Genomic DNA, 24,881 nt, shown 5'->3' with positions numbered 1-24,881 from the left:
ACATGACCTGCCTTTAATAAACGCTCCAGTCTGGAAATCTCATCAAGTGATGTAGCTTGTTTAAGTGCCTCCTATTATTGTTATTTGGTATTTAATAAAAAAAAAATGTCACACTAAATATATAATCATCACAAACCTTGATCTTGATTTGTTCATCAGGTGTAAGACCGTGACTTTGTCCAGCCTCTCCTAACCCTTCTCCCGGCTCAAATGTCTTTGTTTTATGGTCGGTAATTGATTTGGCCAAGTCATTATCCGTACCATCTGCTTTACGGAACAATTGTTCGGCTTCTTTACGTTCTGTCAATTTCACCTTGTTGAAATCCAACACGTGTAATTGAGGCAGTTTATAAATCACAAAAAGACGGTAATGAGGTTTCTTGGTGACAGGGTTATCCAATACACTGAGGTGCGTCAACTGCTTACAGCTGATTAAGGGTTCCAAATCGCCTAATTCAGAAAGCGCATTGTTGGTCAAAATAATCGTATGCAAGTTGGGCACATGCTCCTCTAATCCACTCTCGATTTTACTAATACGGTTGTTGTTGAGTAATAACTGTTGAAGACGGTTTAAGCGAGGAAAGTTGCCAAGCACACGTAAATCATTGTTTATAAAGTCAATCGAGTCATTCAAATCCTAATCCTCACAATTAATATATGAACTATCTCTTTCTCTCTCTCTCTTTTTTTTTATATATATTGAATATCATGTTTACTTTGGTGACGCCAAGGTTCTCAATGGCAGGTATTTTTAAATCTGTCGAATAACAATGGTTAAGCATCCGCGTACGTATACGTATATTCTTTAATCAGGCTATTTGTTTACCTCGAAGAATAAGTTCGCGATCTCCCACTGGGTTGATGTGTGAGATGCTGTTATTTATTAAATCGGCAGTCAACTTCATTCTGATGGTTCAAATAAGAAGATGGAAAAAAAAAAAAAATAAAAAAAAAAAGAGTGAAAAAGGGCCCCCTATGAGCTGCCATTGAAGTGGCTTGTGGTTGTGTTTAGCGCGCGGAAATCCAATTAAAAAGTACAGCACTTCCCACATGTATATAACTCTGTATAAAATTCTAATGCTGTGTGACACTTTTGTTTTATTAAGGCGTGGAATCATAAAGGTCGGGAAAGGATTTGGAAAACTCGTCTGACAAGATACTTTTAAATTCCTGTAGTAAAAAACAAATAAAATGTCAACCATGCTCAGATAATTTAATATAAAGCTCGCTTACGTTGACAGCCTTGATTTTACCGTTGGTAAATTGGTTCTCTGTTGCTGCTCGTTCAACAAAACCCTGTGTGAAAATATCTGGATTTTTACCGTGCTCGACGAAACTATGAGTAGGAGTTTGTTAATCTTGAAAAAGGCACTACTTTTACATTCACAATGCTACTTTATGACTTCTTCAGGGATAAATGAATCAATGTCATCTTTTAAATGGTCAATGTCTTTATAATGTTCGATAATGCTGTTACTATTCTTTTGGCATTAAAAACTTGTTGTTGTAAGGGCTCTTTTTCTCTCTCTCTATAAAAAAAAGATGCTTACATTTTCTTCCATACTAGTTTGTTGCCATCCGGTTGAAAATCATAGACAATCACACTTAGTTCAAATAATTCTTGTAACAATTCATTCAATTGATCTTCCACACTTTGTCGTGCATTCACAGTTGAATTCTCTTCAGGTTGCATAATGAGCTTTTATAGATTAAAGAAAGAAGATAAATAAATAAAAAAAAAAAATTAAAAACTCCTCCCTTTTTTATTATTTTGATTTTTTTTTTTTTTTATTTGGCATGAATTTTTTGAAAAAGAAAGGTATTATTTATACAAGGTGTTTATAATTTATCGGTTTTGTTGTTGATTTTGTGAGTAATAACTACGAACCATAGAGGCACTCATATTATCACCCAAAGCATCGTTCATCATGGTGGGTCCATATCGAGATTGTGGTTGAAACGCACTTGAGCGTCCATTGTTATATGAATCACCAGCAACAGAGTATCCACCACCTATGGACTGTGCATATCCACCACCACCCATAGATGGTGCATATCCTCCCGCAACAGATTGTGGGGCTCCATACACAGATTGTGAGCCATTGACTGAGTATGGATTACCACCACCGCCGTAGCCTCCATACACGGACTGACCACCACTAACAGAGTAAGCAGGCATACCACCAGGGCCGGGGGACATACCAGGCATAGGTGAGGAAGTCATACCACTACGTTGAGACATACCATCACTATAACTCTCACTAGATAACATGCGTTCGTATTGAGACCAAGAAATTAAGGGAATCGTCTTGGGATCAAATTCACCTTCATCCGCCACTGCCATCTTCTTACCCTTCTCACCTACTACCACACGCGTATTACCCCAAGAGAAATCATCGAAATGCCAGTAAGAGTAAACAGGGATCCAGAAAGAAAAGATGGGTAAAGCCAAGATAGAAATAAAGAACCAGGCAATGTATTCCCAACGTTTGTTGATGATAAAGATCAAGATTTGAAGACCATAAGTACAACATAAAGTAATAATCGTAATATACGGAATTTGATCCTTGGCTTGTGTCAGTGCATAAATCAAGTATCCTAAATAGGCCAATAAAGCGGGTTGAACCATGGTACTGAAAAGATCCAACATAATCACAAATCTCATAGAGAAACAACAGAAACCACATAATTTAGGTAAAAAGATCAATTCACTTAAATTGTGCACGGTGGAATTGATCCATCGACGACGTTGCGAAATCAAAACATCCCACGTATCAGGCGCATTTGTTTTACACTGGGCATCCGGGTTAAACTTGGTCTTGAAATTGGGGAAATGTTTAAGCAAAAGCGTAGTCAAGTAACGATCTTCACCCAAATACAACAAATTCTTCTTGTGTAAAGTGTCAACCACGTTAATAGTATAATCGGCAATAATCTCATTAGCTACAAACAAGGGACGTTGTCCATCCACCGTACGGACACGGTACATGGTGAAACAACCGGGCAAACAACTGACAGTAGAGAACAAGGATTCAAAGGACTTGATCATATGATGAGAAATAAAGTATTCGTACACTTGAATCATCGTCACCCAACTGTCCTTTTCATTCGCAATCGTCGTTTCACCACAAAGACCAATAATCTTGGCATCGTGAGCCATACTAGCCACTAAATGCGTAAGCCCTTCACGCATTACTTCAGTATCTGCATCCACCATCAAGACATAATCATACATTTCGGGGCTAATACCAATAATGTTCTTCATTTGATGATACATTTCAAGTTGCATAGGGTTCATGGGGGCATCATATTGAAGACGGTTCAAAAACTGCATCAAGACTAATTGTGAATCACGTTTACCACGATTACCAGGCTTTTGACGTTCGTTGGGGGCTCCGACTTTAGCAACAACAAGGTAAGGTACAACATGACCATTGACCACGTATAAACCAGAGTAAATCTTGGCTCGGTTATGTTGCTTCATACCTTCACCCACCGAAATGAATGAAACTGGCTCAGGATCCACAGAAGGGTCAACACCAAAGATATCCAATACAATACGAGGCGTGGGACGATCATTACCACTACCAATAATCATACCATCACAAATCACCAAAATCAATTTACGCTTATCATCATAATGAAGTGTACCCAAAGAATCAATGGTTTTACGCAATGACTCTTCATCCTCGGTATAACAAGTGACTTGACAAATAACAAATTTATCCGATTCTTCAGGCATACGGTTCGTACCGAAACGTAAAGCAGCACAAAACTTGGCAAAGATGACCAAACAAAGACAAATGGTCACAGCCAACAAAAAGTAGGTAGAGAATTGACATTTAACAGAATTACGGTTATCCACCAAACCAGCATAATACAAGTTTCGGATACAGGCTAATTCTCGATTCTTTTCTGCGTCGGTCAATTGGAGCGCATGGAATGCTTCAGAGATATCTCCACCAGAATTCTTTTGAAAGAGTTCAACTACATATGGATTCAGGAAATTCACGTCCACCGCTTCAGTAGGCGCAGATCCTCCTTCAGGAATCGAAAGATAACGACCACCCAAGGTATATGTAGTGAGATCATAGACATGGTCATCAATCACGGCCCAAATACGGTTCATCTTGGATCCATTTAATGTGTAAGAGCCTTGGGCTTGATCCTTCAAAGCCTTACTTTCAACACCCATATTACCCTTTTTATAAGACTTGCGGAGCATGGTCATTTGGTCAAAGTACCAGTTGGGACGATAATCACCAGAGGCATATCTGAAATCATGGTATTGCGCATTGACATCCGTCAAATTTTGTGTGTAGTCGAGTGATACATAAGGAGATACGCCTTCACAAAGATCGGAAGGCTGAACAGGAAACATATTGGTAGCATCTTGACCTTTATACATAAGCACAGCAGTAGAAGAGACCACACCAGGGTAATGATGGTAGGCAAAGGCACCTAAATCAAACACTTCACCACGAATCGCTACGAATCCTTCTGATTTACCATCACCTATTTGCAGTTCGTTTAAAGAATAGACGTTTTGTTTGGGACAGATGATATCACCAAAAAAGACCAAGAAACCAATGACAAAGGCACACATAAAAGTAATGATGAAACAAAGCGCCACTTTTTCACGCCATGCCAATCGCACATCTTTACGTTTCATACGTCCACATTTCATCAAGAAATAACTAGGTACCCAAAAAGTAATGGCCCATACAAAGACAAGCCATCGTTTACGTCCTGGTGTCATTGAACTAGGTTGTTCCTCTGTCGCATTGATATCGTCTTCGGGTGGAGATAACACAGGAGGTGTATATGTTCCTTCTGTACGTGTATCACCATATTGTGAACCTGTGTATTTGGAATCGCCATATTGACTTCCCTCATAGTAGGAATCGGTAGCGTTGCCCATAAACATTTGCTTGGGTGGATTTAATTCAGAGAGATAGGACATTCTACCACCATCATTGTGCTGATCCATACCACGTGTTTGGATATTCATACCGTCTTCTGCATCCAAAATAGATTCGGCTGCAGCAGCATTCTTTACACTGTTGCTTTTTATATCTTGTTTTTCTAATGATTTTAAGTGTTCCTCCAGCATGTGCCAGCTCGCATGACTCAAAAAGACCTGATTTTTATAAAAAGGTTAAAACATGTATCAATCTAAACAATAACAAAAGAAATAAAATTACCTTGCTTGTGCCTACAACCATGTCGGCGTCTAGCCATTGATGCATCTCCTTTACAGATTCACATTGTTCTTGCTGCGTACCACTGTGATCCAATCCCATATTACTAAACTTGATGGCATACTTTGACAAAAAGTCTTCATGTGTACAAGAGATCAAGTAAAATTGCTTCATTCTGGTAGCTAAATTCTTTAAATCAAATGCCTTGATCTGTGATTGAACCACCTGTTTATCGAACTGAGTTGAACTTTCTGTTGCATTGGGACGCACACAAAAGACGGACCAGACAGTTGCTTCCGAAAACGAGTTGATTAAATCGTCCAGAGCGTGTTGAATTTGGGAGAGCACAGTGTTGGCCCCAGTTGTTTCATCGCGTTCCTTCTTTTCGACAGCAGCTGAATTTCGCTTACTTTGACGCATGGAGGGCATACGTGTGGGTTTCGCAGATTGTTGCGCTTCAACAAGATCAGCCATACCGCCCAAGGGATGACTATCAATTGCCAAGTTCTCATCAGAGAATAATTCCAGAGTAAATGAATTCCATGAAGCAGGCATATCGGGACCACCACGAAACAAGGAAATAAAATCCACCAAAAGTTGATTATTGTTCTTGGTGATGAAACCAGTGGTATCATAAGTCACTTCACCTGCAAAGTGATTGACGGCAAATTGTCTAATACCTGTGTTGGATGTCTTTACAGCCAAAGCAGGACTTTCGGCATTGTATTTAAGAATGGCTTCCACTGCGTTGGAATCGGAAAAGACACGTTTGCCGCTGGTGGTCTTTTCAGACATTTTGTTGAAAACGGCACAGATACCTCGTGAATGTCGCTCAAAGAGTTCCACACAGGCAGAAGTATCGTTATAGGGAACTTCAGGTACATCAATCAAATCTGCTAATAGTTCATCGTTACCCGTTTTGAACATGCGAGTGGATAAAAAGTTGTAGACGCGTTCGTTGGCATAATCGATGCAAAATTGGTCAAATCCGACTGATCCAAATCCAGATGTTTGTGTTCCAGGGAAATCCAGAATACCAATAAAGCTATTGAATTGGTCTACACATGTTTTTCCATTAATACGTTCAACCAGCCATGAAAATAAAAGTGAATATAAGGTTTGGGCTAATTCGTCACGTTGTGCAGTGGCTTGCTCGGCATCCAAAATCAAGGTGGTGACATCTTTACCAATTTTTGTTGTTTTAAAAGTCAAGACGGATTCGAGTTCTCTTACTTCCACACCTAATAAATCGGCCACCATGTTCAGTGCCTCCACATTTTTAATGGTGACACCTTCACCGGTACCAACACCCGCAATATTGTCAAAGGAGATGTTACCCAAATGAAGGATAGCAGCCAAAAGTTGTATGATTCGACTCAAATGGTCTCTTTTGAAACCAGCTAAGCGCATGACACCCTTCAGTTGATCAAATTCGTCTTTATCTGCTCCCAAAATAGGTCGGCCGTACCTTGACAGATAGGTGTAAGAGGCTGGGTCATCTTTCAACTGTAACACTTGTTTTTCGTCGGGAGAAGTTCCGGCCAAAAGCCAGTAAAAGATATTGAAATTGCCTTCTGTTGATTTACTGGCGGTGAGACGAGATTTTTCCAAAAAATAGTGAAGGTTTTTAGCTCCCAACATACGACCGCGCTCGTTAAACTGGATCTCGGTATAGAGACCAAAACGGGATGCGGAAAGATTGTTGTAAGCAGTTTTGGCAGAACCAAAAGCAGATAATACTTTTTGGCCATGGATGATTTGTGCCTGGACTTTAGATCTCTTTTTACTGGAGCTAAGAGCGACTAAATGTTCAATCACTAGATTACGAACTTCTGATTTTCCACTTCCGGATTCGCCACTAGTATAAGAATAGATGATATCAGATTGTGACACACAGCGAAGAAAAAAAAATTAACTCACTTTAGGAAAACGGCTTGATCATTCCCGGTTCTTCTCATGTGGAAAAAAGCACGGTTGGTCAACTCAAATACATGTGGGTTGAGTTTTATGGGGGATTCGGGAGAGATTTCCTTGTAAGAAGCGACATAGTCTTCACTGGTCTGGGTATCGTTTTGGGCCAGTTGTTTAAAGGGGTTGATGGCAATAAGATGACAAGGTCCGATATGTGTATAAATGTTATAATTAGAGAATCTAGAGTTAAGGATATCCGTAATTCTTTTCTCATCCAAGTCGGATATAGTCGACAAGTCCACAATAGCCTCTTGTTGTTTATTCGACATCTATTATCTTTTTTTCGACAACAACAACAACAAAAAAAAAACAAAAAAAAAAAATAGAGGAAAGAAAAAGGTCGGGCTCGAAAAAAAAAACTTTTTTGGGAATTATATAATTTAAAAAGAGTTCAAAGAGAAGCCATACGATTGGCAAGACTTGGCAAAATATATAAATAGCTACTGCTTGTTGACACTTCGTATTTCCAACACCGATTTATTATTATTATTATTTTTTATTATTGCATAACAAAACGCTACGTAATAATAAGATCATACTACAAATACTTTTGTGTTAATTATTAGCTTTTTGTTTATTAGAAAAGTTATAGTGTAAAAAATGATGCCAGGGATGAAGGGGATAAAAAAATAATTAAAACTGAGATTATACAAGGTTTCGGCCCTATTGGGAGAGAGAGAAATATTTTTTAGGTTAGTTTTAAAGCGGTTACAAAAGGTTTGGAGTCAGGATGGTGCCTTTGATTTTGGGCTTTGAGTCGAGGTCTCTCAATTTTGGGAGGCTGTTGTGCGTCCTGAGTGATGGAAAAACCTGTCTGGTTTTGGAACGGAGTTATTTTAAGCAGTGGCTTCCATGCAGAGATTGCTTTTTTCTCTCGTCGTTGAGGTCGACGACGTTGGCATGAACAACGTGGCTCAGGTTTTTGTCGATGTTGTTGGCATGGATACGAATATCTATAAATAAACTTGTTGTTAAAATGTTGATGCGTTTCATCCACGATAATGCGCCTCGTTGCTCCTTCTTTTTTGTCCAGCAATAATAGCGATAGGTTGGGCTCCGAGTGATGTTGTCCTTGCTTTTCACTAGCAATGACAGCTTGTGGCTTTGGTAATCTCTTTTTAATCGTAAATAAACTTTTTCCAGAAAAGCGTGGTGCATCTGTATTTGTGTAACCAGCCTGATTATTTTTCGGATTGGTCATAGTAACCTGGCCAGGCCCATCCTGTTGCTGTTTAGCAGCGCTCTGCATTTCTCGGTTCATGACGACGGGATATGACCGGTACTGCCCACTTGCTGGTACCGGGCGGTGGTTAGCTGTCCCATGTTTGGGCGCAGTCGCTGTTTGTGTATGGTTGGACATTGGATTACGGTGACTGTCTTGATGGAGCACAGAGGACATATTTCTTGCGATAAAAGCATGATGGTTGACAGACGGAGGAGGTGAAGGTGCTTGCTTGGATTTATGATACTCTTGACGGTGTCTCTCTTTCATGCGATCAATAGCAAATCCGGGGGATCTTTGGATAGAAGGAGCGCCTGTATGAATAGAGGATTTCTTAATCGAACTGTGACTAGCAGCATAAGAGCGAGAGATTAGCTCGATTAATGGGGTTGTGTCTTCTTGTTTGAACTCGGCGGGGTTTAAAGCAGACTCGGACCAACCACCACCAGTACCTTCAGCAGGAGAAACTGGCCCGTCGTCTTCGGAAGACGAAAAGGATTCAATGGATGTGTTATCAGAGATACAAGTAGACAGTCTGCCTCTGATCATGGGTGGAATAGTGGTGGGCGGAGGAGCATGTGAAAATGGCGAGATTGTGTTTGCATTACTGCTAGAATTTGATTTTAAATTGAGCGAGTGACGAATATCTTTGGTGGACGTTTCGCTGCCTTTTACAATAAGAAGCAAATGTTAACTGTCGTAATATAGAATAGTTTAAAAAGTAGTAGCTTACCAGAGAAAGATTTTGTGCTCTTAGTGGGTAAATCACTAAAAATTTCTTCCAAAAGGTTTTTGGATATGTCAGATGTATCCGTTAATAGGGATTGGACCATGGGTGAAGCCACTGAATCTATGTCAGATGCCACATCCTCTTTTACGGCATTGTTCTTTTTGCTTTTTTTTCGAAAGTTTAAAAGTCCCATTGTGTGATTAGATAAAAAAAAGAGAAGTTGTTGTATTACTAAAAAAAAAAAAGGAAAAGAGGGTGTTTATTGTGGTTCTTATAGGATGAATTAAACTGAGATACAGGGATAAAGACAGTAATCGAGAAGGGTGAAAGTGAAAGAAAAAATTCACTATATCTCCTGCAGATATATACGTATTGTGTACATAAAAGGTATTTCAAATAAAATTGGCATTATGCTACACAAGTCCCTTATTTCATTTCATGTGCATACCGAAAAAGGATTTTAGTAATCTACAAATAAAACATAAAAAATGGCGGTATACTGTTTATGCGGCTGTTGCTTCTGAGCATACCATTCATGCAATAGAGTAAATGTTTGTTTGTGAAAGTAGTCTTTTTTTAATGATAATATAAAGCTTTGACCATCTTGTTTAATACATGAATCCAATCTTCTTATTCTTTTATTCTCTTTTCATTCTGTTTTTTTTATTAAAAAAAGGTGTATATTTTGCTTAATTAATCCTATACGTATTTTCGTTTTTACTTATCCCTCTCCCCCACCGTGAATCCCGAGAACAGAGAAATAAATTTCTTCTAAATAGGTAAAATCTTCGCAACACAACTCCTTCTTTTTCTTTCTTTGTTGCAACCACCATCATTCTCCTTAAGAGTGGTACCTATAACTAATATGTGCTGTTAACAGATCCATCGGGATTGGGACACTCCTTATTTGCAATGATGAAATATTCTAGGTTCATCATTTTTTAAAAAACAATGGCCTCAGCTTTTGTGTCACAACAGAAAATAATATTTTCTCTGAAAACAGGTGTTTACTAACAGTACGTTTTTGGTAATAAAATACATAAACGAAAATCAGAACTAATGTAATGTATACCTTGCATCTCTTCAGAATGATGATTGATAGATTTTTCTTCGCTAAAAGCGCTGTAAAGATCACTTGTTACCCGATGTATAACCATCGATCTTATGGGCGTATGATTTGGAGCATAAAGGCTGGAAAGATTCTAGATTGCAATGCGCCCATGTTTTTGCTGGGCTTAGGGGAGCAAGAAGGGACTGAATGATTTCATCAGATTACATTATTAAACAGTGTAACATATAACCCAGATTCCTTTTTGTTTCAGTCAAAACCTGGTAAGAACATGTGTGGGGTTTTTAATTAGATTTTTTTTTTTTACTAATCGATCCCAATAGAAGGATAAAGATGTGTAAAGGGTCTTTTTTGGTTTAAGGGATAACAAAGTTGTGTAATACAGGAGCTTCTCGATCCAGATTGATTTTTTATGCAAAGCAAAGAAACGATATTTTTTTAGTTTTTTAAATAGACACAAGAATACAATGACCTGATTGACTTCATATGAAAAATCAGCGTTACGTATTATACCTCTGCTTTAGTTACTCAATAGCTTGCCACCTGTGACGAATATTATGCAGGGTTTTTAAACTCATCACAGGCGATGGTAAGCGTATAGCCATGTGGCGCTTTTGCCATTTTACTACTGAGGATGTCGATCTAACTATTGTTGGGGGGCAACCGCGTCAAATGGGGAAAAACTATCGTTTTAAATAATCGATCGTAAATAATATTCACTTCGTCATAATGATTGCAATAGACAATTTCCTGTAACGAGAAAAGCAAAAGCAAGTTTATTTTTATTATTCTAATAAAACCAAATAGGTACATTTTTACGCAAGACCAACTTCAGCTAAGCTTACCGGGCACATTCGCAACTAATCTGCATACAGCCTTTGTGGATTGTTATGTAAAAAGACCATAATCCCTTGCCTTCAGAAGAAGAAGACGAAGAAGAAAAAAGGTTTTTGGACATCGACAATAAAACTTGTATGCAGCAACAATCTCGAGCGAAAATTTAAACATCGTAAATACTTCACAGGAGGGACTGTACATTACATCATCTAGCTAGTTAGTCAGCCTTTTTTTCTATATAGAGGTAATCCCTTGTTTACCCTGTCAAAAAGGAGGACGTTACTTAGCGAAATGTTACACAATGTTAGTTGGAACGCATCCTTTCGCCACTAAATCAGAAAAGCTGAATTTCCTTTTCTTGTTTCTATCCAGGAGGCTCTCTTACTAATGAACCAAATTCGAAGTCATAAAACAATTATGATTGATCCGCAAAAATGTCTAATACTGTCACGAAGTATTACAATAATCTGTTGTATCAGGATTTTATTAGCTGGTAATATTCACTCTTTGGTATTTTTAATCATGCAGCTCTTTGTCTGTAAAATGTCTTTATAGTAAGATACTTCAGAAATGATGAAGTAAAATCAATTGTGGCTGTTGCTTTCATGACATCCAGGTATGTATTATCCATGTTATGATTTATATAGATAAATATTTATGTTATTATGCTCGACCTCATTTGAAAATTGCATTAAAGTCTAGAAACTACTGTTGGTATCACCGCTGTTGATTCCGTTGGGCTGTCACATATTAAAAACAATGAAGCCCCAATGTTTAATAATAAATGTCCGATAACAATTAAATGTGTGAATAGTTTTTAGATATTAGATTGTAGATCATGAACAGAAAACATAACTATGCGTATATAATACACAGACTTGGCTTTTGGATCTTCTGATGTATTTTGTAGATCCTAGTCAAATTTTTAATTGAGAAGATTCCACAAGATGAATGGAAAGACCTATGAAGCAACACAAAATAGTGACTATAGCTCGTATATCGCTATTACAACCTCCGCTTTGCTTACTGTGTATGTTTGTACAAGAGTTATATTGACATGAAACCGATAGGTATAATAAACGGTTTATTACCAAAAACTATAGGAAATGCTAACATGGTTCCATTTATAGGCCTATGAAGCCGTTTTATTATTTTCATACTTCGCCCTGCAATAAAACTTCCATTTAAAATTCGTGTAACATGATAAGTTGGAAAAATCAAGTATTTGAATAAAAGTGGTCTTAAGTTTGAAACTCGTCATGAACCAAGTGATGACGATAAGAAATATCATTAGCTGGTTATTTTTAGGAAACATCTAAACTTTTCGACATATATTAAGCATCTTAAACTATCAAGTGAACATTTTACATGTGAACAATGGTATAAAATTAAGCTAAATACCTGTTAAATACCCGCTAACTTAGTAACTATTCTTCCAGCTAAGTGTTGTGTAACGTTGGACCGTAGCAGCAATGAATTAAAAGGAAGGAAGGGCACCAGAGTAGCACTAGCAAAAAAAAAAAAAAAAAAAAAAATAAGGCAAAAGAAAGATAAATATAAAAAAATATGGTTGTAAATGATAGATTGATATATCTGATTTTAACAATAATCAAGATTCTAGGTATACAAAAGGATGCAAATGAAAAACTCATGTAATACAAATCTTTACTGAATATACAGCATCTTTCTAGAAAGATACCATAGTTTTCAACGTTCATGTCATAACTCCATACAAGGCGCAGTGTAAGGATTAGGGAAATAATGAGATATCGGTATAGAGACAGAATTTTAGCCTTTTAACATCTGTAGTTGATCTGATTGTTTTATTTCTGTTTTGTGTACATTGCTGATACACCATATTCAGGGCCATTGTCTTTATTATTAATTATACCGACCCTTATTAGGTAAATATGCTACTGGGGTGATCTCCATAAAAGATAATAAAATAAAACCTTATTTAGTTGCTCATAATCCAAACATTTAAAAGGCCAAATGATAAAAACAAACTTTTCAACATTTATAGAGAAAAGGTAATAAAAGATGAGAAGAATAAAAAATCAGTACATCAGGAGTGACAATGTACAACAAAATAACCTTTTTTCGACTAAAGGCGTGAAAAATAGCCAATTGTAGGTTGCTTGTACTTTTAATTATTCTACGTTTGATAAGTTTTAAGAAAAAAGAGGAGCCATAACGGTTACACGATTAATATTACTGTAATACTAAAAGAATTTCCCAAGTTGATTAGCTATTATTTTTGAGCACATCCTCTCTCACACTCTTTTTTTCTCGCACTTTTTTTTTTATAAATTCACTCTTCACTTGTTTTTTCTTGCAAAAAAGAAAAAAAGAAAAGGCCAATACAACTAGATTGAAAGAAAAGAAAAATCAGTCATTATGCGAATGTCTCTTGTAAACAAGTGGCTAATTGTTGTTGCCGTAGCTTTATTGCAACTCGTATTGACAGTTCAAGCTCAAATTGATACAGATCCTCTCCCAACTACCACAACAAAACCTCCAGTAGTAACAACTACTACAACTACGCCTAAACCTGTTGTTACTACTCCTGCTCCTACAACTACGCCTAAACCTGTTGTTACTACTACTGTAGCCCCGATTACAACAACTGTCTCAACTCTTAAGCCTCCTTCTATCATTGCTAATACAACTGCCTCCTCGACTATTCTTTCAACAACTACTACCACTACGTCTTCACTGATTAGTATTCCTACTAGCAGTATGCCAAGTTCTACATCTATCAGTATTACTTCTGCCTCCTCCTCTGCTACACCTTCTGCATCAGCATCACCTGATCCCGAAAAATCAGAAAAACCAAATACGGCAGTCATTGCTGGATCTGCTGTTGGTGGCGTAGGTAATTATTTTTAAACGCCCCATAAATTTAAACTTTTTTAAATTTATATGGTTTTCGTTCATTTTTTTAGTTCTTCTTGCTTTGATCGGTGGTGTTTTGGCTTGTGTCAATCGCCGTGGTGGATGTACTAAGAGAAGAGACAAGAAGAAGTCTGATTTTGAGGATTATGGATTGGGAGATTTCCCTCATCACAGAACTCCTGCTATTCCTCCTCCTATGGTCGCTAATAAGCCTGTATCACCCACTATTCCTAGAATGAACGATCAGGGTAATTATTATAACGACGATCCCAACTACGGTCACTACAGCTACCAAGATAATAACATGGACTATGGAATGCAACCCCAGCAAGGATACTATTATCCTCAACAACAACACCATCAACAGCAACAGCAAGAATATTATGATGATGGTAACTATTATTATGATAGCAATACGTCTGCAACAGCTTATTCCTCCGTACCTCCTATGCATCAACAACAGCAACAACCTCAACCAGGTTATGCAATGGCTAATGTCCCCCAAAATCATAGTATGACCACCCAAGATGTTTACAAACCTGATGAAGTTGGCTCTCCCATTAGTAGCCATGCTAATGTGCCCCATCATAATAGATAGAAAACAAACATCATCCCATATTCTTCTGTGTCAGTCTGTTTTACAATGCCGTATAATTTATCCTTTTAATTTTTTCGCCTTCTTTCAGATAGTTGTTAAACTCTTTTACAATCATATATTAATAATAATAATTCTATTTACCACGATTTTTGTTTTTTAACACTAAATTAATATGTTTGGGTGTTTTATTTTAAAAATTAGATAAAACGTAAATTAGTAATATAAATTAAGAGGGGGTTTAAGTAGGGTTATAGTTAAATACATAAGTGTTGACATTATCAACTAATAATAATAATAGAAATAGAAATACAGTGATGGCATAAAAAGGCATAAGATATATACATTGGGTGTGGTTTGGATTAGAATTCCCTATTTTGAGCGATGATTTCTTTCATCAGAATAATCGGACTTGAACCCCATTATACTGCGCTGTGTTTCTATAGCTTGCTTACGAGCTTCTTTAGCCAGTGATTCAAATCTTGATGACTCTTCATGATCAATAGTTTGACCAAGCAAACCTTGTCTGAAGCATTTGGCTAAGAACTCGAGTGCTTCAGGATCATCAGAACGTCCCGCCATAGCCCAGTATTCAAAAGCCTTTTCAAGGTTTCCCTTTTTCTCATAATAGTAAGCCAGTTCTTTCATAGCCGAGACGTTTCCTTCACTTTTTTCTTGAATCAAAATTTCGAGACCCTTTAGTTCATCGTTCTTGGCGTTGGTTTGAATGACCCACCCATTAACCAAGTAAGATCCAATTTTGAAATTCGCATTTTGGTTATTTGCTTGTAAAGATTTATAGAACCAATCAAACGCCTTATTTCGATGGCGATTCGTGGGAAAGACACCTGATACACTCAAACACGTCTCTTCCAGACAGCCTAATGCATACTCCGCCATACCTCCAGGACATTTTCCAGATTCATAGGCCTTCATATAGCACTTTCCGGCTTCCACCAGATTTTGATTTCCTAATTCGCCAGTTTCATAAAAGGAACCTTCTCTGATCAAAGACAACATACACCCATTTTTAGTAGCACGTTTATACCAAGACTTGGCTTCAGAGGCGCTTTTAGAAATTTTGAATGTAATTTCACCTGAAATAATTCCTGTAAAGCCATTGCGATATAACTCCCCGAGTTCATAAGCAGCAAGACCATGGTTTAAGCAAGCGGCCTCCTCAAGATCTTCGAATCCTTCTTCATAAAGACCAGCCTTAATTTCCAGCTTGCCTAATTCATAATAGGAGGGGGCGTGATTCTTGTTAGCAGCAGTGCGAAGATAATTGGCCGCGCGTTTGGAGCGAGCAGCTGCGTTCAAATTGTTATCTTTGATTGTTTCAGCAATTAAGTACTTGGCATAGTAGTAACATGATTCGGCATGGCCAACTTGGGCAGACTTGTGATAGTAGTCAGCTGCTTTCTTACAAGGTGTATCGACATCTTGACCATTGTTATCTTCAGAGTGATAGTATTGGCCCAACTTGAATGTGGCGTTTGTATCATTTCGAGCAGCCTTCAATAAGAAAGTTGGGAATGCTTTAGTATCAGAACCCATCAGTTTGGTGATTTCAGCTAATCTCTCATAAGTTTCATTGTTCAATAAGAATACACAGGCCTTGTTGTAGAAGTCAGATGCCAAATTAATGTCAATTTGGACACCATGACCATGTTCATAACATTGACCCAAGCGGAATTGAGCATAACTGATAGCCATACTATCATAATAATCACAAGGGACAACTTTTTCAAAGGGATCAATCAAAGAAGACAATTGGTCAATATTTTGTTTGGTTCGCAGTTGGGTATCCTTCATAGCGTAGTACAAAATCATGATTCTGGCAACAGGACTAGCATCAGAAATCTCATGAAACCAATCCAAGGCTTGTCGTTCCATATTGTAGTAGCTGTATGTAATACCAGCGGCAAGCTTCATCTTGTTGATCTCATTCAAGTAGTCATTGTTGGTCTTGATTTTTTGAACACGTTCTTGGACATAGAATTCAGTAAGTCGGTTCTTGAATGTAATAGAGGTACTTGAACTAGCATCAACCTTTTGGAAACACTCCTCAGCCAAGTCTTCTTTTCCTTCCATTGTACCATACAAGTAGCCAAGTTCGAGAGTGGCTAATATATTACCAAGCTCACTGGATCTAGTAAGATATGTTCTGGCTGTTTCACGGTATCCTTTGACTGTACCATCACGCAGAGCTAATAAGCCTCTGTAATACTTGAATTCTGCTTCCGTAGACTTCTTTTCTGAAACACTAGTGATAGACTTGAAAAGATTCTCAACTTTAATCAATTGGCTAGTAACATCGGTGTACTTGTGTGATTTGTAATAGATTTCAACCAATCGCATTCTAGCGTAGATTTCAAGCGATTTGTCAGTAGCCTTATATTTGAGACCATTTTCGTACATAGCAGTAGCGGATGATATTGTGCAGCCATTGCAAATCTCATTTTCATGGCATTTGCCTAATATAAATGGGTTGTGTGCGTGAGTAAAAAAAAGAAAATGTTAAGGTCATACGAAGACTTACCTAAAAGAATGAATGGAATAGACAAGTTTTTTGCATTGTAATTAATCATTTCACTAAGCCAACCAAAGACGATCAATTTACTTCTGGCTTTTCCTTGACCTTCATTCAAAATGAGCTGAGCCCCTTCCAATCTAGCAGACCAACCAGTCTTCTTGGTCACATCATTAGCTTTAGCTACAGCAATAAACTTTTTTAATGCACCAGACTTGTTTTTAGCTGCTTTTAAAAAGAGGCCTAAAGCGAAAGTCATTCTAAAAAAAGAAATGATACATGTGAGTTAATCTATAAAAAGATATGGCGTAACGACTTACTTGTTTGCGATTGGTCCCTCTGCATTTTCAAAGATATCAATAGAATGGGAAATGTCATCATCGTTCATTTTAGAAATAAAGTCACAAAGATAATGACCCGACTGGTGATCATTTAATGTAATTGCGCGCCAAAGACAGTGTAATGTAAATCTAAACTTGACATCAGTGTTACTTGCTGTGGCTTCGGATCTTGCTTCGTTGTAGATGTGTAACAAGTCGCTGTATTCTGCTTGATTCAATTGCGAGTATTTTTCGTAAGTTCCTCTTGGATCAATACCACTGTTTACCACAAGGGCGAGCATCCTGTATGCAATAGGATCTTTTTCCAAGCCAGCAGAGCGATTGAGTTGATTGAAAATATGATAATGATCAATGGAGTTGTTGTGGCTATTTTTGATGATATAATCAGCCAAATATTGTATAGCCAACGATTCATTGTGTCTCGCCGCAGCACTGAAATATAAGAATGCCTTTTCATGATCACGACCGTCAGTTCCTGGACCATTGGTAAAGTGGTAGACGCCAACCATAGTCAGGGCAGGTGCATAATCCTTTTCAGCAGCATCAGAAAAGAATTTGAATGCATTTTCTCTTCCTAAACCGGTATGTTGATGACCTTCCCGTAGCATCTTTCCAACGTAATATTGGCAGTCTGCTTTGTTTTCATCAGCTCCTTTGAGAAAGTAGGCAAAAGCTTGATTTTTATCAATGGGCACAAATTCAGTTCCATCTTCCAATCTAACACCATCCATGTAGGCCCAGGCAATCCAATAGTATGCACCACTATATTGAAACTCATCTGCAAGCTTCTTTAAAGTGTAGAAGGCACTTTTAGGGTTCTTTTGAGCTCCACCAATTCCATTATATTCCCAAACAGCAACACGAACACGAGCTTCGTTCTTGATTGCAGCCACATTCCAATGTTCTTCGTCAAAAGCAGTACAGTGATGATGAATGACTCTTTGGAATTCAAGATAGGCGTGGGAGGGATTTTCTTTCCTAATAAGCAATCCACGAGATAACTTGGCTGCAATATTATCTGGGAGACTAGCAAATATATTCATGGCTTCGGATAGATTTGGGCTCACACCAACGCCCATCCAGTACATTTGCCCCAATATAACTCGTGCAGGTATATCGCCCATTTCGGCAGCTTCTTGTATAAAACTGTAAGCCTCCACCGGATTTCTCGGAGTGCCTATTCCCATTAGTGACAAGACGCCTAATTGTCGTAGTGGCGTAGTAAATCTCGAACCACGTTGGCCATTTTCATAAAAAGTGGCTTTAGCCGCAGCACCCATATAACGAAATGCGGTTGCAGCAAAATTTGGTCCAGCTTTTAAGTAGATTACACTCATTTGGTAGCAGCTGATACAGTAAATTGGGCTTGATTGAGAGATCTGAACTTTTTGACAATATTTGATTGCCAAACTTAACCGATCAATTTTCTCGTAATACAATGCTAATGAGAGAGATGCAACTGAATGACCCTGAAAATAGAAAATGTTAGTGTAACCGCCAACAAAATCTGGGGGAATAGTGTTACCATAGTCGCTGCATTTTCCAGCATGTTAATAGCATCTCTAGTTCTGAAGCCTGATACACCATTAGGACTGAAGAGAATAAGGTTTCCGAAAGCAACTTTGGCAGGGAGTAAGCCAAGCATGGCAGCTTGATAATAAAATTGGCACGCCTGATCAATATCTCCTTGTCGCTCAGCATAAAATCCCAAAATAAACGAAGCACGAGCATTACCATTTTTAGAAGATTCATCCAAATACAATAGGCCATGTTTTTTGTTCTTGTCGTCATCAGAAGAATGATAAGGTGATGAATTTTCTTTATCGTAATCGAAAACACATTCACAAAGCATACGCCCAGCGCGATATTGAGCGAATGAAACTAAAAGCTTTGTGCGATCATTTAAATTTTGATAGTTTTGATGTCCATTGTTTGCAATGTGCTGAAACAAAGTCAGTGCATGCGCCGGACTATGTTCTGGTGTATTTTTCGATAAAAGTCTTAAACCGTCAATATACATGTCACTAAATTGCTTTTCAAAGTATAGCATTTCATTTTTTTGTGACACCAGCACGTTGGTAGAATTAGGGAGGGTGTGGAACGTTAGACTTCTTGTGGAATTGGTATCTGATACGGAGAATCGACGATCGAATAATGATTCATTACTGTCGTAGTGACTGGATGACGAACTTTCCTGCTGCTGTGATTCAACTATAATTTTATAATCATTTGAATAAATCGATATCTCAGATTGTGTGTCCGTATTTGAAAAATGCGAAAATAATGCATCCTGCAGTGATAGACTGGATGACGTGCTTGACGATAATGTTGAGAATTCGTCATTTGTGATCGCTTCCGTATACGATACGCGATCTTTCAGATTATTCAAATTTCTTAAATGGAGATCGATATCGTTATTGCCTTGGGTATTTATAAAGCTATTCATGTCAGTTAATTTATCCTTAATGTCAGAAAATAGGTAGTCTGAATTGTCTTCGTTGTATGTAATTGGTTGTTGTGGTTTTGTTGGAATAATGACATTTGATGCGGGTTGTCGTTGTTGTCGTTGTTGCTGTGGTAATTGTGATTTGGGTGGTGGTGTGGGGGCTCTAGTAGATTCTATCCGTGCTCTTTTTATAGGCTGTTCTTGTCGTTGTTTGTTATTATTTTTGCCAATACCCCCAAATAATCGTGCAAATATTCCTTTTGCCATTTTAAAATTTATAGAAGAAAAAAGTGAAGGGAAAAGGAAGAAAAGAAAAAAAGAGAAAGAAAAAAAAGGGAAAACACGGATTTTATATTAGTAAAGTTATCTTTTTGCTGCGAACGGACACAGGGACTCACATTTTTTTTTTTTATATAGATATTCCTTCTTATGTACACGTACACGTAAAAAGCGAAATATTCAATCATCTGACTATTTGAAACACAGTCAATTCAACAGATGATATGCACTCTCAGCAAACAGCATGCCTAAGCAATATTTTGGAAATAGACTATATTTATTCCTTGATAATATGATCTTGATACTTGGCTAAGAAATAAGTGGATGTAATGATCTAGAACGCCAAGGTCACAAAAAGTCTATAATTATTTTAATGGGATACAAACCCACTAGTTGTATCGCAGAAATAAGGAGTTCCCCAGTTCATGTTAGAATTCCAATTATATAGCATTGTTGATAATAAGTCAATATGCTGTGCAATGATGGTCTCAATGTTTGCTGCACAGGCCAACAAATATGTTTGTTATTATTCCATGCAATTCCATCACATTTATTTCTTTAATTTTAATGAACAATTAACAAGCGTATGCTATTGTCAAGTAACACGTTTTCGGTCAATGCTTTACCTTTGGACATACAGCTCCATTGAAGAAAAAATTAAATTTAAACCTGAAACATATTGCTAAATTACTGTGTGCCCAAATGACTTTGAGTTAGATCTTTGTTTTGTGTGTTCCTAATTTAGCAAAAAAAAAAAAAAAAAAAAAAAGTCGGTGTATCAATTATTTGAGTTACCATGTTGGTGCTTGAACCGTCTGTTGCGCATCTTGTTTAACGCCTCCCCCCATCCCACCCCCACACCTCTTATCAAAGAAATAATCTTGCACGACTTTAGATTAAAGGGATCGTGAGATATATTCTAAAAGCACTCACGCACTTATAATTTCCTTAAACACACTCCGTTATTTTTCCTTCGATATATTTCCCTTTTTCATTCAGGAATCCAGCACGGAAGAGAAAGGAAAGATCAAACTCCAAATGGGAACCTTAAACGCATTTACTGTTAGTCTACCTCTTGTACCAATATGGTAATTCAACATCTGTCTATTATCGTTATGACCCCTGAAGGGAAGGGTTGAACAATACAACTTTTTTTTTTTACATGCCGGAAACTTAGTCAATGGATGTAACAAAGCCACAAAAATAAGAATTAACGTCAAAAACCCTGGTAAAAACCCGAATATCGATCTGTTTATAGTTTCCGTTCATTTTAAAAAATGCAATATAAACAAATACAAATAAGGAACAGTAAAACTACTTTATTGCTTCTTTTTTTATTCTTTCACTTTTGCTCTTTCTTTCTTACCCTTCACCCAAACATATCAAATCTTGTATATAAAAATAGTTTAAGATAATAATAGATCAAACCAATCTAATTTGCAACCAGTGTATCGCTTTCACAAACACACAATTATAGTAGATATGTATATGTTTAAGCCACTTAAAAATTTCTTAAAAGAAGTTGCCAACGTTAGAATAGCTAGATAATGATTCTATCATTAGCAAAGCACAATTGCTCATCCGCTGACCGGTACTACTACTGATGTAACTACAGCTCAGTAAGCTTTGGGCGTGTGATTTTGTGGTAAAAGTTGTGTAATTAATATGTCATTTTTTCATGCATCGCATAATGTTAAACATACATCATGATAATACTTTGATTTTTGGTCAATTGATACATTACTTATACAATCTTTGAGCATGGCGAATTTTACAGATTTTACTTTTATGGAAATAAAGAGATTGCATATTTTTTTTTCACTTCTTCAGAGTCTGTATTCCCGCTTTTCGAACACTAAGTGTTCCTTTAATCTTCTTTTTTTTTTGCTTCGCTTTATTTTTAAACTCGGTGATACTTCGGAGTCTTTAATTAAATGAACGATCCTTTTGTCTATTGTTCTTATGGTAACACTTAGTCAAGATGGACCTTATGTCTGCAAAAGTGAATTTACATCACCATGTGATGTAAAGATTACAAAAAAGCCAGTATGTAATACAGTCCTGGTGTATCCATTGAGTCACTGGAATATGGGATTTTGTTTCCAAAAACGATATTTCTTGGCTTTGTTTAATAGTTGATCATCGACAGGATGAGTATGACAAGTACCACCAGAACCTTTTTACAATACCCTTTTGAATTGATGCTGTAAATTGGAAAAATCTATTGGTGTATACATGCCTCAATGTTTATTGTAAAATGGAAAAAAAGAAAACCGTTACAACATTGCTTCTATTCTAGTAATTACCTAATTTATGCAATGCATGATTTAGTACCTTTTTCTTATATCATCATTTGATTCTTACCGTTTGTATATCCGGCCTTTCCTTAGGATCAATGACCAATAGAAACTTGATCAAATCTTCAAATTCGTCACTATAATGACCTTCTTCTTCTTTATCTGTTGGGAATTTATAGTAACCATTTAAAATCGCCAAAGCGATTGATCCCCCCATTTCATTGACACTTGCTTCAAATGGATTTTGGCCATATGCGGCAGCATAAATAGTACATCCCAAACTCTGTTACACATTAGTTCACCTTGTCCATGATTATAAATAGTCTCGACTAACCCAAATATCCACTTTTTCATCCAAAATTGTTCCTGTTTGTACGTCATATAGTTCAGGCGCGCGATAAGGTATTGTTGAGTGCTCAGCCGCAATGTCCTTTTTACTGGTATTAGTAATACGGTCCTTTTATCAATCATTACCAATCATTTACCTGCTGTAACAATCCATCTTGCCTTGTTCTAATTGGTATTCTCCCTTTTATCACTGATCCAAAATCCATCAATATCGGTGTCTTACCATCGTCGGATATCAATATATTTCCAGGTTTTAAGTCACGATGGGCTGCAAATAAGATAAAAAAGAAGCAGATGAGGACATTATAATATTAGTATGAAACACACTTACCATATGGCACAAGTGTTCCTTCTGGCTGAGCAGTAGCAGATGATGTTTCAGAAGGTGTGGTGATTGGGACATTTGGCAAGTGGTAGTTATGAAGTTCCTTAAGTGCCAAGCAAACTTTGAGAAAAAATTGCAATAAATCTTTTTCCGGGAAAAATGTCTTGTTGATATTGTTGGCATTAATGTTATCTTGAAGGTTTCCTCTTTTGTAATAAGGCAAAAATACATAAACAGTCTTGGTTCCATCTCTATCTGTTAACACACTTGTGTCCTACCACATATGGATTAACATTTCATTCCCCTCCTTTTTAACTTCTTTCTCCTGTCCCCCTTACTTTACCAAAATCTTAATAATGTATTCACTTTGAAATAATCTGTACATTTCCACTTCATGCATAGCGTCAGTTATTGTCTGGTCACCAAGTGCGCATTTGATTTTTTTCAAGGCATACAACTTATGGCTTGATTCATCCTTGATTAAATACACAAACGAATATCCACTAAAATAACGTTTAGATAAGCATCGATAATCCAATTTTTCCCTTCTTTTTTTTTATTTTACCCTTCTCCAAGCAGGTTAATAACTTTAAAGTTCTTTCGGTTAATGCTGATGGTTGGATTAGGAAAACAGCATGAGGTAAGTGCGTAAATGGTGTCTCTAATGGTGATTAAAAAGGACATGAGGGAGTAATAGAAGTATTTAAAAAGAAATAAAATAACATGATTATTTATTCAATAAAATTAGTGTGACCGTCGTCGATATTGAATGATTATATTTTTCCATCTTTTAACTTGTTCTCTCTTACTTCTATGCAAGAACTTTAAAAATTAGTGGTCACATTAAATAAACAGAACAACAAAACACTTACTGCTCGTTTGATCTCTTTCATTCAGGAAAAATGAGGTCATTTCAAACGCTGAAAAAAGGAACATAGGCATTATCGGACTTTCAATTGCCTTTGCGTTCTATCATGTTCACTATGTATGCTTCTGCAGCGACGCGTCCAGCTCAAAGTTCAGAATACCAGTACAATAGATACAATCTACCTTGGAAAAATCTTTTATGGGTAAAGAAATTTTACCCCAACAACTATGTCGACAATACGTTTTTAAATGAACTACAATAAGAAATGGTACTAAATGAAAACACCTCTGATCATGACTCTACTGATGTAATATGGGGCCATAATATGCTGCTATAAGTGTTCCTGAACTTGAAATTTTTATTCACAAAGGTTGCCTTGATAAAAACAAGAGTTTTAAAAGTGCTTCAGCTGAAAGCATATCTCGATCGTGTCAAAAAAACATTATAGCATCTCTTTCCGTATCATTTTTGGTTGCAATACGGATCGCTCTGAGCAATAAAATAAATAACGCATGTTTTTTTTAAAAAAACATTAAAAGCTTAGATATGACTTTGTTCTTGCGTTATACATGAGATTGACAGGCCGCGATCATATTTGAAAAATCATTTCAAGTACTTGTGTAATTGAATACTCCTGCATAATTACAATTCCTCGCATGTTAATGAAAACACCTTTCAGACAAAACAAGAAAAAAATGAAGATAGCCTATTTTAATCACTGCTCAAAAGAATGCTATCCCAAACAGTTACACTGGAGTTTGTGAGGAAATACAGCATAGCGAAGGTCTTTCAATAATATGTCGCCGTAAACAAGATTCTGAAATATGTTAGGCACAAAACCGGCCTCACATTTAATATCGTCTTTAATATTATACCTTATATTCTATAAATCATGTGAGCTTAATCCAAGGTAACTGTATTTAT

The 24,881-nt window shown here is 37.0% G+C and overlaps 7 protein-coding genes across 7 annotated transcripts; 1 reads left to right on the top strand and 6 right to left on the bottom strand.

Annotated features, from left to right (window-relative positions):
* Positions 1 to 91: 91 nt before the first annotated feature.
* On the bottom strand, positions 92 to 905 carry EV154DRAFT_413641 (leucine-rich repeat-domain-containing protein; the record flags this gene model as incomplete). Its single annotated transcript, XM_051595573.1, has 3 exons — positions 92 to 637; positions 717 to 757; positions 827 to 905. The coding sequence occupies 3 exons, from the start codon at positions 903 to 905 to the stop codon at positions 92 to 94; spliced, it is 666 nt and encodes a 221-aa protein (XP_051461644.1).
* On the bottom strand, positions 876 to 1,807 carry EV154DRAFT_496325 (mediator complex, subunit Med10). Its single transcript, XM_051600141.1, has 4 exons — positions 1,551 to 1,807; positions 1,396 to 1,476; positions 1,234 to 1,336; positions 876 to 1,170 (listed from the first exon to the last, which is right to left on the bottom strand). Exons 1-4 carry the CDS (start codon positions 1,691 to 1,693, stop codon positions 1,102 to 1,104), a joined length of 396 nt encoding a protein of 131 aa, XP_051461643.1. The 5' UTR covers positions 1,694 to 1,807; the 3' UTR covers positions 876 to 1,101.
* On the bottom strand, positions 1,658 to 7,530 carry EV154DRAFT_496321 (chitin synthase-domain-containing protein). Its single transcript, XM_051600140.1, has 3 exons — positions 7,122 to 7,530; positions 5,205 to 7,059; positions 1,658 to 5,140 (listed from the first exon to the last, which is right to left on the bottom strand). Exons 1-3 carry the CDS (start codon positions 7,439 to 7,441, stop codon positions 1,847 to 1,849), a joined length of 5,469 nt encoding a protein of 1,822 aa, XP_051461642.1. The 5' UTR covers positions 7,442 to 7,530; the 3' UTR covers positions 1,658 to 1,846.
* A 125-nt stretch (positions 7,531 to 7,655) lies between these two features.
* On the bottom strand, positions 7,656 to 9,433 carry EV154DRAFT_496320 (uncharacterized protein). The gene is made up of 2 exons (XM_051600139.1): positions 9,183 to 9,433; positions 7,656 to 9,115 (listed from the first exon to the last, which is right to left on the bottom strand). Exon 2 carries the CDS (start codon positions 8,941 to 8,943, stop codon positions 7,861 to 7,863), a length of 1,083 nt encoding a protein of 360 aa, XP_051461641.1. The 5' UTR covers positions 8,944 to 9,115; positions 9,183 to 9,433; the 3' UTR covers positions 7,656 to 7,860.
* A 3,861-nt stretch (positions 9,434 to 13,294) lies between these two features.
* EV154DRAFT_599430 (uncharacterized protein) lies at positions 13,295 to 14,669 on the top strand. Its single transcript, XM_051607114.1, has 2 exons — positions 13,295 to 13,905; positions 13,976 to 14,669. The coding sequence occupies exons 1-2, from the start codon at positions 13,428 to 13,430 to the stop codon at positions 14,521 to 14,523; spliced, it is 1,026 nt and encodes a 341-aa protein (XP_051461640.1). The 5' UTR covers positions 13,295 to 13,427; the 3' UTR covers positions 14,524 to 14,669.
* Positions 14,670 to 14,694: 25 nt separating this feature from the next.
* EV154DRAFT_437097 (uncharacterized protein) lies at positions 14,695 to 20,203 on the bottom strand. The gene is made up of 4 exons (XM_051596846.1): positions 18,920 to 20,203; positions 17,374 to 18,863; positions 17,063 to 17,313; positions 14,695 to 16,997 (listed from the first exon to the last, which is right to left on the bottom strand). Exons 1-4 carry the CDS (start codon positions 20,105 to 20,107, stop codon positions 14,893 to 14,895), a joined length of 5,034 nt encoding a protein of 1,677 aa, XP_051461639.1. The 5' UTR covers positions 20,108 to 20,203; the 3' UTR covers positions 14,695 to 14,892.
* A 2,044-nt stretch (positions 20,204 to 22,247) lies between these two features.
* Positions 22,248 to 23,778, bottom strand: EV154DRAFT_548485 (kinase-like domain-containing protein; the record flags this gene model as incomplete). Its single annotated transcript, XM_051604805.1, has 7 exons — positions 23,655 to 23,778; positions 23,433 to 23,592; positions 23,096 to 23,363; positions 22,902 to 23,032; positions 22,751 to 22,846; positions 22,484 to 22,699; positions 22,248 to 22,340 (listed from the first exon to the last, which is right to left on the bottom strand). Exons 1-7 carry the CDS (start codon positions 23,771 to 23,773, stop codon positions 22,248 to 22,250), a joined length of 1,083 nt encoding a protein of 360 aa, XP_051461638.1. The 5' UTR covers positions 23,774 to 23,778.
* Between the last annotated feature and the right edge of the window lie 1,103 nt (positions 23,779 to 24,881).

This window comes from Mucor mucedo (genome assembly GCF_025094135.1).
Source record: "Mucor mucedo strain NRRL 3635 chromosome Unknown EV154scaffold_12, whole genome shotgun sequence".
NCBI lineage: Eukaryota > Fungi > Mucoromycota > Mucoromycetes > Mucorales > Mucoraceae > Mucor > Mucor mucedo.
This window is presented reverse-complemented; position numbering and strand designations above follow the sequence as displayed.